At 47.2% G+C, this 16,847-nt stretch overlaps 2 protein-coding genes across 17 annotated transcripts in view; one reads left to right on the top strand and one right to left on the bottom strand.

Annotated features, from left to right (window-relative positions):
• The window catches only part of LOC131108943 (gamma-glutamyl hydrolase-like), a 35,292-nt gene that overhangs the window by 8,431 nt on the left and 10,014 nt on the right, over positions 1-16,847 (bottom strand). For 4 of the 12 annotated variants that reach the window (XR_009120582.1, XR_009120585.1, XR_009120587.1 and 1 more), the window contains 6 exons: positions 13,631-13,733; positions 10,893-11,076; positions 9,754-10,660; positions 7,617-7,717; positions 4,101-4,260; positions 1,391-1,520 (listed from right to left, as the gene is read on the bottom strand). The gene's annotated coding sequence lies outside the window, so the exon portion shown is untranslated. Of the gene's footprint in view, positions 1-1,390; positions 1,521-4,100; positions 4,261-7,616; positions 7,718-8,807; positions 8,955-9,753; positions 10,661-10,892; positions 11,077-13,630; positions 13,734-16,847 lie in introns of those variants that run through there. The other 8 variants (XR_009120584.1, XR_009120583.1, XR_009120586.1 and 5 more) reach the window with 8 other exon arrangements.
• The window catches only part of LOC131108942 (dipeptidyl aminopeptidase-like protein 6), an 84,424-nt gene that overhangs the window by 60,444 nt on the left and 7,133 nt on the right, over positions 1-16,847 (top strand). For all 5 annotated transcript variants that reach the window (XM_058060407.1, XM_058060404.1, XM_058060405.1 and 2 more), the window contains 7 exons: positions 7,600-7,694; positions 7,916-7,990; positions 8,661-8,713; positions 8,820-8,901; positions 10,934-11,054; positions 14,522-14,676; positions 14,746-14,843. In XM_058060407.1, the coding sequence (XP_057916390.1) occupies positions 7,600-7,694; positions 7,916-7,990; positions 8,661-8,713; positions 8,820-8,901; positions 10,934-11,054; positions 14,522-14,676; positions 14,746-14,843 (679 nt within the window). The remainder of the gene's footprint in view (positions 1-7,599; positions 7,695-7,915; positions 7,991-8,660; positions 8,714-8,819; positions 8,902-10,933; positions 11,055-14,521; positions 14,677-14,745; positions 14,844-16,847) is intronic.

Raw genomic sequence — 16,847 nt, 5'->3', positions numbered from 1 at the left:
AGCGGCATGGGGTTTTCCTCTATTAACGCCATTAGAAATGCCTAATCATAAAAATCCCTGTCGTCGGTCCGTCCTCGCTTTTGTTTGTGTGGCCCGCCTGCCAAACGATTTGTTCCGCACGCCTGGAAAGCCTCCCAATTACCTGCGAGCACCACACTCATATTTCTCCCCTCTCTGTGGCGGCGGCGGCGTGGATGCAGCTATTGGTGCAATAAATAAACAGCAGCACAAACAACACCAGCGTGGCTGCGGGAGACCCAACCAGGGGGGGGAAATTATGGCCGTTATTTTGTGTCCGGCAGAAACAGCCGTCGGCCATCACGCCGCGCAGACAGGAACGGGTAACGAGGTGCTCAGTCTTCAGTCGTGCCGTCCTTCATTGTTACGGCCCCCCGTGATTGGCTCTCCAGTTAGCGGAGGATCAGACACGCTGATGAGCGCCGTGATTGTTGGGCCTCGTTCCTGTGTTCGCGACCTCTGTTCTCCGTATGTTGCCGAGCAGGAGATGGCTCCCCCCCGGCCCGTTTGTGCCCACCAAGCCCGTAATCCATCGCGGTCCAACAAGCCTCGGAGAGAACAAAGCGCTCTTAAACGCATCTGGACGCCGACATCTGCTGTGCAGCAGGAGCCAATAGCGTTATGTAACACCGCTGGAGTGGAAATGGAGTTCATGCACACTCATTTCCACTCATTTACACGGCATGGGAGTCTCGGCGCTATGAAGTCTGGTTCATTTGGAGCACGTTAGCGTGGAACCTCAAAGGAACGTTGGTGTGGGTCAGGTTCAGGGTCTTGTTTCTGGTGCCTGAGTCACTTAGTCTTGTTACTATCATAATCATGTCCAGTTTCAGCACCCGTCCCTTCACTCAGGTGTGGCTGACAGCCACTCGGGGTGGCGTCCCGTATGTACGGCGGTATCTGGTGGTTGCCGTGCCGTGACCGTGACCGCTACTCAGCATTCCAGGCGGTTTGTGAGCATATTGTTATTTCTAGTCAGGATTGTATTTATTTTTCCAAGTGCCAAGAAGACCTCGCAGGGCTTTGATCCCCTCATTGATGTGCTGTTCACAGCGCCGATCTCTCGCTATTTGTTTTCGCTTCACTGCAGCGAGACGCGGAGTGGAAGACGACAACACATCATCAGCTGATCATTTGGCCTCATTATCACCTGAGCTGCCTACTTTTTGGAATCATTCCAGCGCAGACTAACTTGGCCCCCGTTTTTATGTTTCCTTTCCGCAATTAGCCGCTAAATGGAGTGTTGGTTCTGCGCTGTCGTTACGCGGGATAAAACTTTAGCGCGTCTAGTTTGAGATGATAAATTGGTGAATATGCGGCTGCCTTTCAACGACTTTAACGGTTATTTTCATAAAAGAACCCCCACTTGTACCTCATGAGGCGTCTTCCGTAGCATCGGGTACTGTGAAGCCTTGTTCGCCCTGGTCTTCTACAACATTTTCCGCTTGGTGCCGTCTTGTCATGCTGTTGTCAAACTTCCTTGTTAGCGGCCGGTTGGCTTGCTAACACACACAACACAACACACAAAAATGTTACACAATCGTAGTTTTCCATGCCTAAAACAGTTCTACAGGCATATTAATGACACATTTTCTTCATTGTCAACATCATTGTTAATAAAGACACGATGTGGCAGCCAGATCAGCAGAGACACCACCTTCCTGTTTTGCCATGAGTTACTTCTTGAATTTAGTAATGCTTTTTTTTAATCATTTTACTTGGCTCCATTTCAGCCGTGATCAAAATAAATGCAGACACTTGAGGCACGGAACTCCGATTGAATTCCCAAAATAACTCACGGCAAAACAAGAAGGTGGTGTCCATGTTGATCTCACCGCCACATGGTGTCTTTCACATCGTCAGTGACTGTAAAAGTAACCTTACCTTACCTTATGTTACATAACCGACATTTTGTAGACTGCTGCTTGGTTTCTGCTTGTGTGGTCCCCATGCGTACCTTACCACACCGTTTAGATTATTTTGAAAATCCTCAACCATGGGAAGGAGTAAAGCGGCGTAGCGTACGCTGGCTTCCCAACACAGGCGCACGAACCAGGCTTGATGATCCCCGTAGCAGGTGTAGCTATCTTTGTAGCAGGTGTAGCTAATGTTGCTCAATTTAATACGAAAAGTCAAATGCTGAGGACTTAATTGACATGCAGGCGGAGAGAAGGAGACGCCGCTGGTCGCAAAGAATGAACATGAACACGGAGGTCGATTTGAATAACAGCGCCGAGTTTGAAGCCTTATCAGACGGCAAAAAAAAAAAAAAAATCTCGGGGAGCTTTGAGATAAAGCCAAGCGAGGATTTTTACTGCTCCTGAAGGTTTCCGTGGCGACAACAGGATTACGGCTTGTTCCTAAAGATGGCAAGATAGCAAGAAAGTGTTTGTGTTGTGGAAAAGGATCACACAAAGTGTAAACGTGTCAATACGGAAGTGATATGTGACAGATAACCCCGGAGACATCAGTATTCCGAGTGCGGGGTGTGCACACGCCATCGTTATAAATCTCCCCCGGTCATGTGACTGCAGTTAGGCGACGCCGCATAATCACAGCGTCCACGCCGCCTGAATCAAACACAGCATCAACATTATTCCGCCGGCGCCAAGGTGAAGCACTCCCCCTCCCCCGGGACGACTCCAGCAGCTGCTCGCCATTTTAATGGCCGCGCCGCCCGGCTGATGTCGGCGAGATAAAGCGAGCGGGGAGCTGTTTGTTCGGCCGTCAGCCAGCTGGGGATCCCGCCGAGCGTTATCGCCGTGACTTTGAGAGTGTCCCACGGCGACAGGAGTGAAGCGCGTCTTGTCATAAAGTGGCGGCACGCTTGCCGAATTGCCTCGTTTGGCCTTGATGCGCAAACTGAAAAGGTGCAAAAACGTTCCCCTTATTGACTTCTTCTTTCCGAGTAATGATGGGAATGTCACCTCTTAACGTCGAGGAGCCATGGATGCTTCTCTTGGCAATGACACGTATCAAATTAGCACAAACACTGATGATTGACTGCAGGCGCCGACGTTCCACTGTGCCACCGTCTCTCATTCGACGGCGGTCAATAACCAAACGTTCTGCTGGAACGCCCAGGAGGAGGATCCAACAGGACTACGGCGTCCTACATCCGCTTCAGCGCAGCCCAGGAGGAAGATCCAACAAGACTACGGCGTCCTATATCCGCTTCAGTGCAGCAGCTGCTGAAACATCACACCACCAATCTGCCGTTTCTGATACCCGTCTGAGAGAAGCTTGAAAACCGATGCTATTTTTGTCACATCTTCATGTTCTTTCAGTTCCAACTTCCATTTTTCATCTGTAAACTGTACAGTATCTTCATCAGGGATGCAGTATTATTCTTTGTTTACATCACAATGTGCGGGCTACTGGATCACCACAGGGACATAGGACAGTCACCACTAGCATGGGAAGCTAGCAAGCTAACTAGTTAGACTTGCCAATTTACTTATTCTAATCTTAAAGTGTCTAAAACGAATTGGGGAAGACTGACCAAGAAGTCCAAAAATTTACCACTTCCGCACTGACTTTTTTTCGCTATGTAGGCTCTGCTAGCTGAGTAACTAGTCTCCATGCAGCGTGAAAGATACAGTATCAAGACCAAATTGTCTTGTCAATATTTTTGACTCATCGGCCACAAAACGGCGCTCATTTATTTATGAATTAAAAATGATTATTATTAAATTATTAAGGGATATAGTGAGTGTGCGATGCTCAAACTGCAATATAGCGAAGGACGACTATCCTGACATATAGTGGATTGGTTTTAGCATCTTTAAGGTCAATTGATCGTAGATTGCATTTTCATGCTTCATTTTAAAATCCTTTAATAACCTTCCGTCCATTTTCTATGCCGCTTGTCCTCATTATAATGCTGGGTAAAAAAATCATTTCCTTGGAGGAAACGGACATTTTCCCCACAGAGCGGTGCCTCTGTTTTCATTGACTTTGTTCCCAAAGAGCAATATTGTACGATAATCCAGGCAGTGGACAAAAATGAAAAGGAGAATGTTTTCCCGCAAAGGGAATCATATGAAGGCGTTAGGAAGCCGAGGTTTGACTGTTTTCATTACCTTGGTGAATATGTGGACGTCTGCCTTTCCTCACTAGTCCATACCAGGCTTCCCTCTTGGATTTTTATGCATGTTTTGCCACCCGGCTGCCATTTCCGGTGGCTCGCAATAATAGCTTTCGCATCGCACTGGAAAAACCGCCAATTTGTCTTATTTGTGCCTGCGGAAAGGAGAGATGAGAAAAAGCATGGTGTGAATTAACACTCCATCCTCCCACGCAGCTGAGAAAAAACCCCAAATGACATATGCTAGTGGTTGTGACATAAGCACGGGAGTGTGTGTGGTATAAACAAGGCTAACTACGCCGTTATTATTGTGTTATCATTTCAGAAAGGGCTGCCGGACGGCGAATAATACAACTGATGATTTGTGCTAAGTCTTCTAATGGCTGTAAATGGGATGATAGCGGCTTAACCGTCTGCGTTTTGCAGGCGAAACAAACGGTAAAAATAAAAGGCAAGGCTTCACGCTTTGTCGAAATGAGAAAACAGAAGCGGCGGCGGCGGGCGGCGGGCCGCGGGAGCTGATTGACACCCCTGAAAAATGAGTTCCGTTGTTAAAAGTGGCCGGCGGCAGGTTGACTGTAGCTCTGGGTGGTTTTTATATTTTTGATTTGCAGCAATTTCTGCTTCATTTGTTGGTGCTGCCATTCTTCACTTCCTGCCCTCATTAATCAGGAGTCAGAAATGGAATTGGAATTCAACTCCAGCTCTTTCATTAAGAAGCGGGAAGGAAGCTAAAGGACAAGTAGTGTGATTTGCCATTTAGGATCGCGTTCATGTTTTTTAATGACTGTGATACTGCGGAAGGTCTGCCATTTTTAATCATGCTAACTAAAATAATCATGAATGAATTAACCCTACAAGTGTTATTGTAGGTACACTGTAGTCCCTCACTTATCACACTTAATTTGTCCTTGAACCGGCCGTGATAAGTGAATCCCTTATTTATTTCTCTAAATAGACTTTTCAACATTATTAGAGCCCTATAGACATGACCTAACATCCCTATAGTATCCAATCCTTGTTTTATTTATAAAAATATATATATTTATCTCCTCCTTTTATAGCAGAACTCGAGGCGCTGAGAGGGGGAGGTGGTCTTCGGGTTGCTAACGGGTTCCGTTCCTGGTCAGGGGTGTCAGGACCCTAAATAAGCACAACAAGGATTACATGTTGGGCTCCTTCTTTTACCCCTGAGGTTGTCTTGCAGGTCTTTCTTGTAACAGCGCACCGAATCCATGACCCGCTCCCGCATTCATTAGCATTCGATCATCTTCACACATGACAAAGCCAAATAAAAAGCGAACCCAGAGAGGTTGGATGACATTTATATTGAATGAATGTACCCGACCGCCACTGAGTTACTGTCACGCGAACAAGGCACAGGCCCAATGATTGACAGCCTCCCTGCACTAGCTAGCCTTGTATATGATGCCTCTCCTCGCTACCTGCCCCTCCTACCCCCACCCTGGAGAGGGCAGGCCCGTGGCCCAAGGCGGGCTGCTGTATTAATAAGACATAGCGCCATGAGAAGCAATAGATCAGCACAGCAAACAGCACCCTGGGCTAACAGGAAAGGAGAAGCAGAGCGGTGGATTGAAGGGAACTGGTAGCGCCTCAGGTAGCCGGGAAAAAATAAATAGCTGCTGGCCTTGAAGGGAGAGAGCGAGCGAGCGAGGAAACAAAGGGTTTGAGAGGTGATGGCGGGCCGATAAGGACTGAAATGATGAAGAGGAGGAAGCCTTGACAAGGGCGGTCGTGGGAATGATCGGGGGAAGTCGCTTTCCGGGGACCACAGGCTGGGAGGGAACTTTTAATGAGGAAAAGCACAAGTCCCAACAATCCTACCGTAGCTTGCCATTTTATCCTGAAGATTCATGCATTATTCACGCAGAAATCCAGGGAAAATGCTTATTAAAAGTGTGTGTGTGTGTGTGGGGGGGGGGGGGCTTCCTGAATCCATAACTTTAATTGGCTTCCAACCCTCAAGGAAGTTTCAGGGAAATTGCTCCTGTGGTTTTTGCGGAAGGTGAAGTGGAAACCGTAATAACCCGGCAGAAAGATAAGACGCAAGGCCGCTGAGAAGATACCAAACAGGGAAACCGATGGAGGACGAGACCGCTGGTTCACAGCATATCCACGGATAACAAAGCACTTCCTCCATCCCGAACCTGAGTTGGATTCCAACCCTCAAACATTCAGGAGAATCGCCTATGCTGTTTTTGCGTCCGCCCGGTAAAATCAACATCGTAATACCAATGCACTAAAACCATCCTGCAGATTTTGAATCATTTTCCTATAAAGCATCGCCTTTTTGTTGTTACGGAAAACAATTAGCGCTAATTGGCCGCCATCTTCCTGCAAGTGCTAGTTAGCCGCGGCAGGAGCGCTTTCATCAGCGATAATGGCTTATTTGTTTGGAAACACATGAAGACTTTTCCACATGGAAGCCATGAGCTTTTGGGGATTCCTAAAAATACCCGACTTTGCTCCCCCTCCCCAACGCCTGTAATGGTAATTTAGTCACCTGGAATTAGTCAATTAGCTAGCAGCTAGCAAACACGGTGCATAACATGAGTTTGGTGCATGTGGACATGTCTGGATCACTTAAGGCAAAGGAGACGGACGGAAGGGGATGTTAAATATACATATTATTAAATTATTAGTAATTATTATTATTAAATATACATATTATTAAATATACATGATGACCAGCTTCGCTTTTCACGCTCAACTGGTAGGAAATGTGGTCCTAAAAATTATTATTTTTTTATTTATTAACTATTTTATTATTATTTTACTTTTATGATTAAATAAACATCCTAAAAAATCAAATGGATCAACCCATGGAGGTCTGGATTTGAGGTTACAATACAACCAATGTTGTAATAGTGGAAAGTACCAAACCGCTCCGCCAGCGGTCGTAGCACTGATGGGTTGATTGTACACGGTACGCAGCTGACTAGCGACATTTTAAAGCGCATTCAGAGATAGATAACGCTGACAAACGTACTTCCTGTCGTTATGAGCGCATCTTCGCCATAGCTCGCACTTTCCGACATTGAATCGGAATCCTAACAAGCTGTTTAAAATTGCATGAACGTGTCTCGTGGAGGCCCCGGCAGCGGGCCGCAGCCCCCGCAGACTGTGATTAATCAACGCCGCTAACGGCCGCCATGCTGACGCCTCGTTATGTTTGACGGCTTTGCTCTGCTCCCTCAAATCAAAAGCTCCCCGCGCCGTCGTAAACGGGGCCCGGCCCGCTGACGGGGACGTCTGTTTCGGGCACGCCGCCCCCTGCTGGTTGAGTCTAGCTGACTGAGGTAGATGATGTCATCAGAATATTACAAGCAGACCCCAGTGCGGTTTTTGGTATGTGTGTGTGTGTGGGGGGGGGCTGTGACCTTGGTGTAATTCCACGACTGATATATAATGATTTATGGCGCTGGTGTTAAGAATGTAGAATTAAGACCTCCGTCTCTGTTCTCTCTCGGCAGATAATGAGTTGTTGTACCGTAGCCGTGACGGCGATGTGGTGTGGTTCAACGTCGACACCGACGAGAAGACCATCTTGGTGCATCATAAGAAGTTTGTAAGTCATTCTCCCGCTCTGGGCTGCAATCACAGGAAGAGAGAGAGGGATTAAATCCAGCCTGTCTCACAGTGTCAGCGATTTTTTATTTTTTTTAAAGAGTCATTAATGCGTCTTATTACTCACAAACGTGCTACGCAAAAGTAATACTTGTTGAAGATGGATGCGACTTTTTAAAGAAACAATAGCGTGCGTGTGGAATGACGCCAAGTGTTTTTCAGGAAATGTACAAAGCCAGCAAGTACGAGGTGTCTCCCGACATGAAGCACGTGCTGCTGGCCTACAACGTGGCGCCGGTGAGCTCTCGTTCCTTTGTTTGGTGCTTCAATTAGCGCCGCCCTGACACGGCCGCCTGGCTGGCATCCTGATGAGCAGGTTGGGAGTTAATGGCGGTGGGGGACAATCAACATCATTAGTCTTCAAAACGCCGGGAGAGCCCAATGATCCACCGCAACGCTCCTGTTAACATCCCTGTGGTCTACAAAAGTAACCGCTGTGGTTTTAGCAGCTGCATCACATTTATCTACCTCTGCGTGTGCTTTAAAATGTTGCTGGGAAACCAACTTTCTCATGCACTCCACATCATTGTTAAATCTTAAAAAACAGGATATGGAGTGAGATTTCAAACAGCCTCTCCAATTAATGTAAACACCCTGGTAGTAATTACAGCAGTGGCTCGAAATTGGAAGTGTTTGAAGTCGCCATGCTAATCGCTAATGCTAATCACTACAGAAGTTATTTCTATTTTATGTAAGTAGTGATAGACAAGGCTCTGGAGTCTTATTGGTCAACTGAGACCAGGAAAGAAAGTGCTTCTGCCCCCCACCTTAGCCGAGGGTCACGCCCTATTTATCAGCTTCATTCAAGCCCGACACGTTTGCTGCCTAAACAGGCTGCAGAATAAACAGTAAAGTTGAACTTCTACCGAGCATTGGATGTATTTGATCATATTTATCCCCTCGCTAGGTGTACCAGCACTCATATACCGCCTTCTACATCATCTGCAGCCTCCAGACACCGTAAGTCTTTGCCTCAACGGACGTAAACGTCCAATCACCATGCCTCCCGACTGATGACATTTCTTATCCAACGCCTTCCTTGGCTTTGGGTTTACTTGCCTTCCAGGGAGACATGGGACCTGAACCCGCCCGAGGTCCGCAACGCTCAGCTGCAGTACGCCGGCTGGGGTCCGGAGGGTCAGCAACTGGTAAGGAGGACATCCCCCACAATCCTAATGAAGTGTCTGGTGAGTCGAGGCAGCTAAGAACAAGCACAAACATTGGAGCTGAAGCCTGACCTCCATTATTTACATCCTGCCGTGTCTTCTTCACTGATCCGCTCCTTTTGCTATTGATCTCCGGAGGATTGATGACGCCGACTAAAAGACTGGAGAAATACACCATTTTCCTGGCCGCCTCGTAAAGATGGCCGCTTTACGAGTGGACGGGATGGACTCTGCGTCGAAGGATTGACTGGTGCATGCGCTGCACAGGGGGGGGGGGGCTGATGCTCTTTAGGGGTGTTTTTAAATGGTCGTTACTGGACCGTGATCGAGGATCTGCCCCAGAACCTTTCCTGGATGCAACTACAGGGGTCTTCTGCATTTCTAAGACGAAGCATCATAACAAGCCGTCAGTGGCGTAATTAGCTTCAGCCTGGCGGCTTAAGTGATTACATCCTGCAGCACAATGCTATTAATTACCTGTTATCTCGTCAGCGGATTAACTAACTAACACGCCGGCTGGATTGATACAGCCTAAAGTTTGCTGACATTAGTCATGAAATTGGTGAACATGACGAGAAGTCGCAAAAGGGCAGGGGCGGATAAAGGTCAGTGGAGTCTTCATCTCCCATCATGCATCCTGCGTCTGGGCCTGCAACGTACTGATGCATCTAATGAAGTTGAATATTAATGAACTTGGTCCCATTGTTATTGTATGAGGTGACAAATTCACATTACGGCTGAGGGTAATTAAGGGTCGGGCCCATGGAGGTTGTCGCTGAGAAAGGGGGTCGGCTTTGTGCTGTGACCTAGAAAAGACTGAGACTCCATCAGTACCGGAGTGTGGCGCAGAACCACAAGGGTTAGATGAGCGGCGTTCATCACGAAGACTGCACGCTTTCTTCAGCTCCAAATGATGACAAAGGTTGTTCAATTGAGAGGAAACTCCTTGGATGGTTTTCTGGAAATCAGTTAGCAGTTTTTCAGGGTTAGGGTTAATAGACGGCATCTTATGAGGTCTCTGTGAGGAACCACGGCTCTGGTTGACTAGCTGGCTTGCTAGTGAACAATGGTGATTAAAGTTGGAGCAGTCCATCCCAAATGGGAGGAGGTGAACAATCGTAGACACACAGGAAGTAGCGCTGATATTCAGGCTGTATACTGTACTCCAACTTGGGGGTTCCAAACAAGGAGGCTGAAGAGCCGCGGGTTGCCGACCCCTAGGTTAGAGTATGGGTTAACAAAAGTAAACAAAGTAAACCCTTCTTGTCGGCGAATAAAATTGATTTCAGCTTTAGACATTTTCAAGATTCTGCGAGTGTACACAGCCTATTATTGTCTGCAATGGAACAGTCCACCTTCAGTTATCTGGGAGGCCCTGCAGCTCTGGCAGCATGGAACAGATCCCAAATCTGGTCCCTGGGTCTGCTGCCTTATCTCACATTGAGAGTAAAGCCTTTTTTTTTTTTGGTGTCGCTCAGATAAAAAAAAAAAAAAAGCTGCGACTTCAAATCCGTGTGCTGCTCTCTTGTGTCAGGCAGGTGAAAGGCGTCATGCTAATGTGTGTTTGGACCTCAAGGTCGATTCTCACCTGTGATAAGGTGACGGGTGTGCTGTTCCGGGTCAGCCACCCGTGATGGTAAATGTGTATGCACGGAACCACAGGCTGCGTCCTCTGCATGCTGATAATGACACTCGTGCAGTCTTTTCTTGCTCCTTCGGTACCGTTTGTTTGATACTTTAGCTAGCGGGGTTACACCAAAACTTCTTACCATAATTACCATGATAAAAACTACCATAATTACCCTTATATGTCACTAAACTGCCAACAACGCTCCAGTTACATAATGTGACCTGCATATTAACCTATTTTTAGCTGTTTTTGTATCTTTAGAACCCACAGTAAAGTGCCATTGTCCAATTAGATTGGAATCCACCAAGGTTCTGTCCATAGACCATTCATGTTTTCATTGTACCTGCTCCAGAAGTCTCTTTAACCTTTGATTTCCTTCCGTAGATCTTCATTTTCGAGAACAACATCTACTATCGCTCCACCGTGGAGAGCCGCTCCATTCGCTTGGTGTCCTCCGGCAAGGAAGGCGTCATCTTCAACGGGCTCAGTGATTGGCTGTATGAAGGTAAGCATCCTTAACCGCCGACCTGAAATGGGATGAGAGGCGAGAGTAGTCAATCGGGTCTAATTGTGCTTCTTAGGCTCGTATCGCCGAGTCGCCGCGCCACTCCCTCGTGTCCTCAGCGGGGTTAGTATTTCGGGCGCGTACACTTCTATTCTGTGAAGGTAAATTAAAATGGAATCTGCCAATTTGCTTCCGCCGTTCCGAGGCCAGGAAAAGGAATGAGTGAGTGTTCTACATTGCTTGATTTGCATTAATTCATCGGTGGCGCTCTCTCGATGCAGATGTCACACAGCTCGCCTAGCATCATCGCAACAGATCAAGGCCACCGCGCCTTAAAAATGGAGGAAAGAAAAGGGGGGGGGGGGGGGGGTGCTGTGTTAGCATCCCACTAATGAATTTGTATTTGCAGCGTCGGGTGCACGCTCTGCACCAGCGGATCGGCGTTTTTAATAAAAGTGTCAGGTATGGAGGTAGAAGATGGAGACAAACTGGCACATGCTGTACAACATGCTGTTAGCGGTGGATAAAACCTTTCATATCCGCCGCGTGTGCTAATGGAATTGAATGCCTGGACGGCAAAGGTTATCTGACTGTTTTTAATTTCATGTTGGCAACATGTAGCTCTTGTCGTCATTAGTTTTCATGGCTGACATTAAAAGTCCGTCCTTGCTTGGGTGGGTAGCTTCAGTCAGTGTTCACTCGGCCTGAACGGTTGGTGATGAAATTGAAATGTGCTTCTATTTATAATGTTTACATCCAGATCTCCTCGTGGAAGTCGTGTGCGCTGATGGCTTTGGTTTGTTTAATCTCTTTAATTTGGCCAGAATGTGGTCTGGGCTACAGTAATAACTGGGATGGCCGTCTTTGTTAGCTTGTTAGGAAGGTGGAGTTCCTCAAGGTTCTGCACTTAGCCCATTTGTGTTGTTATTCTGCATGTTTTCCCTACAATATATGATAAATAGAGAATAAATTCATTTAGGGGTCCAGCTTTTGTCATCATTGTAAATGTGTGGTGCTCAAAATGCTTTGTAAATCCTTCATATACTCATTAGCCCAAATGGGCAATTAGTGCTCCTCCAAAGACGTTTAGCTTTAGAGTGGCCATGTTTTTCAAACAATTTGACTAAATTGTGCTTGTTAGTCTTCAAAGTCATTTTGTGGTGATTTGAGGAAAATTTGTCAGGAACATAATACCACGGGAAACTCATAAGGGGTGCATGTTTCGTCAAATTTTCACCCTTTTGTGTGCGGCAGTTCAGGAGTAGAAGACTTATGATAGCTTGTCCTATTTTTCTCACATGACTAAGTCAGAGAAAATAGTGTTTTAGTTCTATCGTCAGCATTTATCACCTAGTATCCTTGCATAAGAGCGTACAAAGAAAACATAAAGCAGGTCAGGCATTGACTAATCTTGTCCTCCACCACTTTGTTTATCCGTGCTCCAACAATGCCCACCAAGGTCTAATGCTATGCATGAAAGACTGCCGGTGAAAGACTATCTGACCGAGCGACTGACTGACTGACTGACTGAAGCCCATTCAGCATTTACTTAATAGTATCACTTTAGTCCGCTTTTAGGAAAAACTGCACTGCTTGTGTAGTGATGTTGACTGGCTGAGGCGGCCGGGCTGATTTTGCTTGCTAATGACCGAGACTCTTCCGGGGCCAAGGTCAAGACGGGGCTCAGAATGCCACTGAGGAGAAATGAGTTTTTTAAGCCGCGCCTGTTGCCGAGCGGCAGATTTGATGCGGGGAGGGCTAAAAAGGTTGGCAAATAATCTCCCGGGCTTGAATATCCTCTGGTTTGCAATGCCGCCTTAATCCATCTGTGTGTGTGTGTGTGTGTGTGTGTGTGTGTGTGTGTGTATAGTGCATCCAATGAAGGCGACACCAAAAATATTAAAAGCAACATTTAAAGAGCGAATGAGAGTCTCATGGATCATGTGACTCCTGCTGCTTTCCTCTGATAAAAGAACCCGCCGTCACTTTGATTTGATCCACGTTTGCCCTGCGGATGTTTGTCTGTTTGCATGAGAGACTCACACCTGCGGGTGCAATCACCGCCCGGCCCGCCTGTGTTGGTTATGCCTTACAAAAAAAGTCAACCTCTGAGATGACATGAAAACACAATCAAGGCTACGGCGCTGCACTATTGAGGCCAGCGCTAATGAGATTTCCTGACATCGTCGGCACGGTTCAGGCGGAGGTAACTGCAGTGTGTTTCACATAAATTGTTATTTCACTGGCTGACAAACAAACGACGCCCACTCACAAGTCAGCCTGTTCCCTAAGCCAGAGAGCGAGAGAGAGAGAGACGTGCATCTGTGCTGTTATGAATCTTTCAATGTCATTTCAGAATTGCTAGTAAAGGACTGGAAAATAAGCCCGCTGCTGTAATTAAGCCAGTTTTGCTGGACTTAAATGTCCCTGTTATCTCAAGGTAGCGCCTCACTGGTGTGCCGCTTTTAACATGGGGTAATACTGCCCTCTGCTGGGAATATGTGAACATGACAAGCAGCTTCTGTCTTCAATTTTGCTTCTATTACATCTTCAATGTACATTGAGGCTGTACTTACTCTCTGTTCTTTTTTAACCTTTCCTGTTGATCAGCTTAGTGATGGTTGGTGAAGATGGTTTTGCTTTACAACAGACGAGTCCGGTTGGTCCGGTTTGGTCCAACTGCGCGGCAAACAACAGAGAAAAGACAGGGTTAGCTCACGTCAATAACTGATCAAAGTCTGTGTAGGGAATATTTGGGAAGGGTTGGTCAGCCGGTGCAGGAATGGTCGGGATGTAATTTTACTTTTGTTTCTACTTGACTACAGTCTTTGCTCCCATGGCAAAAATACTGCTTAGCCAACTGCACCAAAGTAGGCACTAATATTTTCTTTTTTTGGTCTGGCCTGGAGTAGCAAACAAGTGTGAGCATTCGTGGCTTCGGCGCCTGAAAGTGTGACCATCAGCCATTAGTGGTGAAGTGCGCGTCGGCACGGCGGAGCTCAGCCATTAGCAGTCTTCGGGGTCAAGCCTCTCTGAGGTGAAGGGTCCTTCAGCAAAGTGCCAATTGTCCGTGGCGAGCGGCTGCGCACGTCTGACAGGAGTCTGGTGCACACAGTCGTGCTGCGGAGAACGTGTGAATATCGTTAGCATGATCAAAGTGAGGGAGAGACTCCGGGAGTAACTTCTTCAAGCCTTCTGGAGGTCTATGCTCTCTCAGTGCAATCTTCTTAATAAAAGCGTTTATGTGCACAAATTATCGATGTTGGCAGTGACAGATCCCCTCAAGGGGCGAGAGGGGGACCGGAAAACAAAATGTACTTCTAATTAAAGGCCATTAAACACATCTTCTATCTTGTTGGCTGTCAGACAACAGTGTTAGCGAGCTGGCCTGCAGCCATGTAATTAAAACGCGCTTCTGGTTTGCCGTCTTCATACGTTTCATAGCTGTGTTGTGATCACTGTTTCAGAGGAGATTTTCCACTCCCACGTCGCCCACTGGTGGTCTCCAGATGGCGCGAGGTTAGCATACGCCACCATCAACGACAGCCTGGTGCCCAAGATGGAGCTGCCCATGTTTACTGGCATGCCGTACCCCACCGGGAAGGAGTACCACTATCCCAAGGTAGAACCTCTGACTGTTTCAATGACATTTCTTCACTTTGTGGAGTGGCTGAAAAAAAACATTTGGCAGGCTGGCGAGGAGAACCCGGTTATCACTTTGTATGTGGTCAACCTGAATGGTCCTCTTCACACCATCGAGATGAGGAGACCTGATGACCCGAGGTTAAGGTGAGGAGCGCGAACAATATGTTTTGTAAGAATCCTGCAACCCAGCCACCAAACATGCTTCTTTTATAATGGAGGTGACGTGCATGGAACCTTGTTCGCCTGCACCATGACCCGCTGCTGCTACCAACCGAGCCATCCAGCCAGCAAGCTTGAGGGATGATATAACGGACGTGATGACTATGGTGCTTGTTGAACAAAAAGAAATAGCAAAACAAACAAACTTAATTTGACCTGACCAGGTATTGAACTCTGGTCCCACGCACCGTGACCCACTGCTGCTACCAACTGAGCCATCCAGCCGGCAAGCTTGGCAGATGTTATAACAGAGGTGATGATCGGGATACACAGGAGCAATCGCAAAACAACTAAATAAGAAGACTGCCCTGCCTTGGTATTGAACTCTGAGAGTCTGAACCATGACCAAGTGCTTCTATCCCCCGAGCTAGCCACCAGGTATCAATGCAAGGTGTTATAACGGAGGTGATGACGATACATGCTGGACCGGGAGACTATGTATATAAATAACGCTGCTACCAACTGCACCATTCAGCTGGTAAGCTTGAAGCATGTTATAACGGAGGTGATGATTACGAATACCGGGTCATTGTTTTCTCATTTTGGTATTTTCCGTTATAACATCGTTCTGTTTGCCAGATGGATAGCTCAACTGGTAGCACCACAGATTCATGGTGCAGGGGAGCGAGGTTCAATACCCGGTCAGGGCAAGTGTAGGTCATTTTGCCATTTGTCCAGTTCCAACACCTATCGCAGTCATCACCTCCGTTATAACATCATGAACGTCTGCCAGCTGACTAGCTCCATTGGTAGCACCGCAGATTCATGGTGCTGGAGTACTGTGTTCAAATCCTAGTCGGTCCAAAAAAAAAACCAAAACAAAAATGATAGGGCGTTGCCTTCCCAGTCGGCACAAAAAGGGGTGTGTGTAACTTCCCCCCTCAACTTGAAATTATGCGGGATCCCGCCTCCAAAATGATCCCGCCTCTTGAGGGATTGATAATTAAATATGTGCCTCCAACTGGATGAAGTCAACATAAAATGAGAAGTAGGTGGAGTTAAGTGGGCGCAAACTCGTATAGTGGGGGATGGCCGGAGGGGTGAGGGGGGCGAGGTGGGGAGGGGGGGGTGGGGCATGGCGGTCGTGGGGAGGTTGCGCGTGGGGTGGATAGGAATAGTCAGCTGGTTTTTAAAAAAAAATTACAAAATTTCAAATAAAATTTCTATAATACTGGTATTTTTGAAACTTTATTTTTTTGCAACTGCTGCTGGGATTTGAACCAAGAGCTCCCACACCATGAATCAGCGGTGTTACCACATGAGCCACCCAGCCGGCAAGCATGCTTGATGATATAACGGAGGTCATGAGTACGATAGGTGCTGGCGAAATGTTAAAACGAGTAACAACTGAAGTTGCCTTTACCGGGTATTGAACCTTGCTCCACTGCACCATGAATCAGCGGTGCTACCACATGAGCCACCCAGCCGGCAAGCATGCTTGATGATATAACGGAGGTCATGAGTACGATAGGTGCTGGAGAAATGTTAAAACGAGTAACAACTGAAGTTGCCTTTACCGGGTATTGAACCTTGCTCCACTGCACCATGAATCAGCAGTGCTACCACCTGAGCCAACCAGCCGGCAAGCATGGGCGATGATATAACGGAGGTCATGAGTACGATAGGTGCTGGCGAAATGTTAAAACGAGCAACAACTGAAGTTGCCCTTACCGGGTATTGAACCTTGCTCCACTGCACCATGAATCAGCGGTGCTACCACCTGAGCCAACCAGCCGGCAAGCATGCTTGATGATATAACGGAGGTCATGAGTACGATAGGTGCTGGTGAAATGTTAAAACAAGTAACAACTGCAGCGAGCGCTGCTGGGGTTTGAACCAAGAGCTCCCACACCATGAATCAGCGGTGCTACCATCTGAGCCACCCAGCCAGCAAGCATGCTTGATGATATAACGGAGGTCATGATCATA

This window comes from Doryrhamphus excisus, chromosome 21 (genome assembly GCF_030265055.1).
Source record: "Doryrhamphus excisus isolate RoL2022-K1 chromosome 21, RoL_Dexc_1.0, whole genome shotgun sequence".
Taxonomy (NCBI): domain Eukaryota; kingdom Metazoa; phylum Chordata; class Actinopteri; order Syngnathiformes; family Syngnathidae; genus Doryrhamphus; species Doryrhamphus excisus.
The sequence above is the reverse complement of the archived record's forward strand: the minus strand, read 5'-3'. Positions and strand labels throughout refer to the sequence as shown.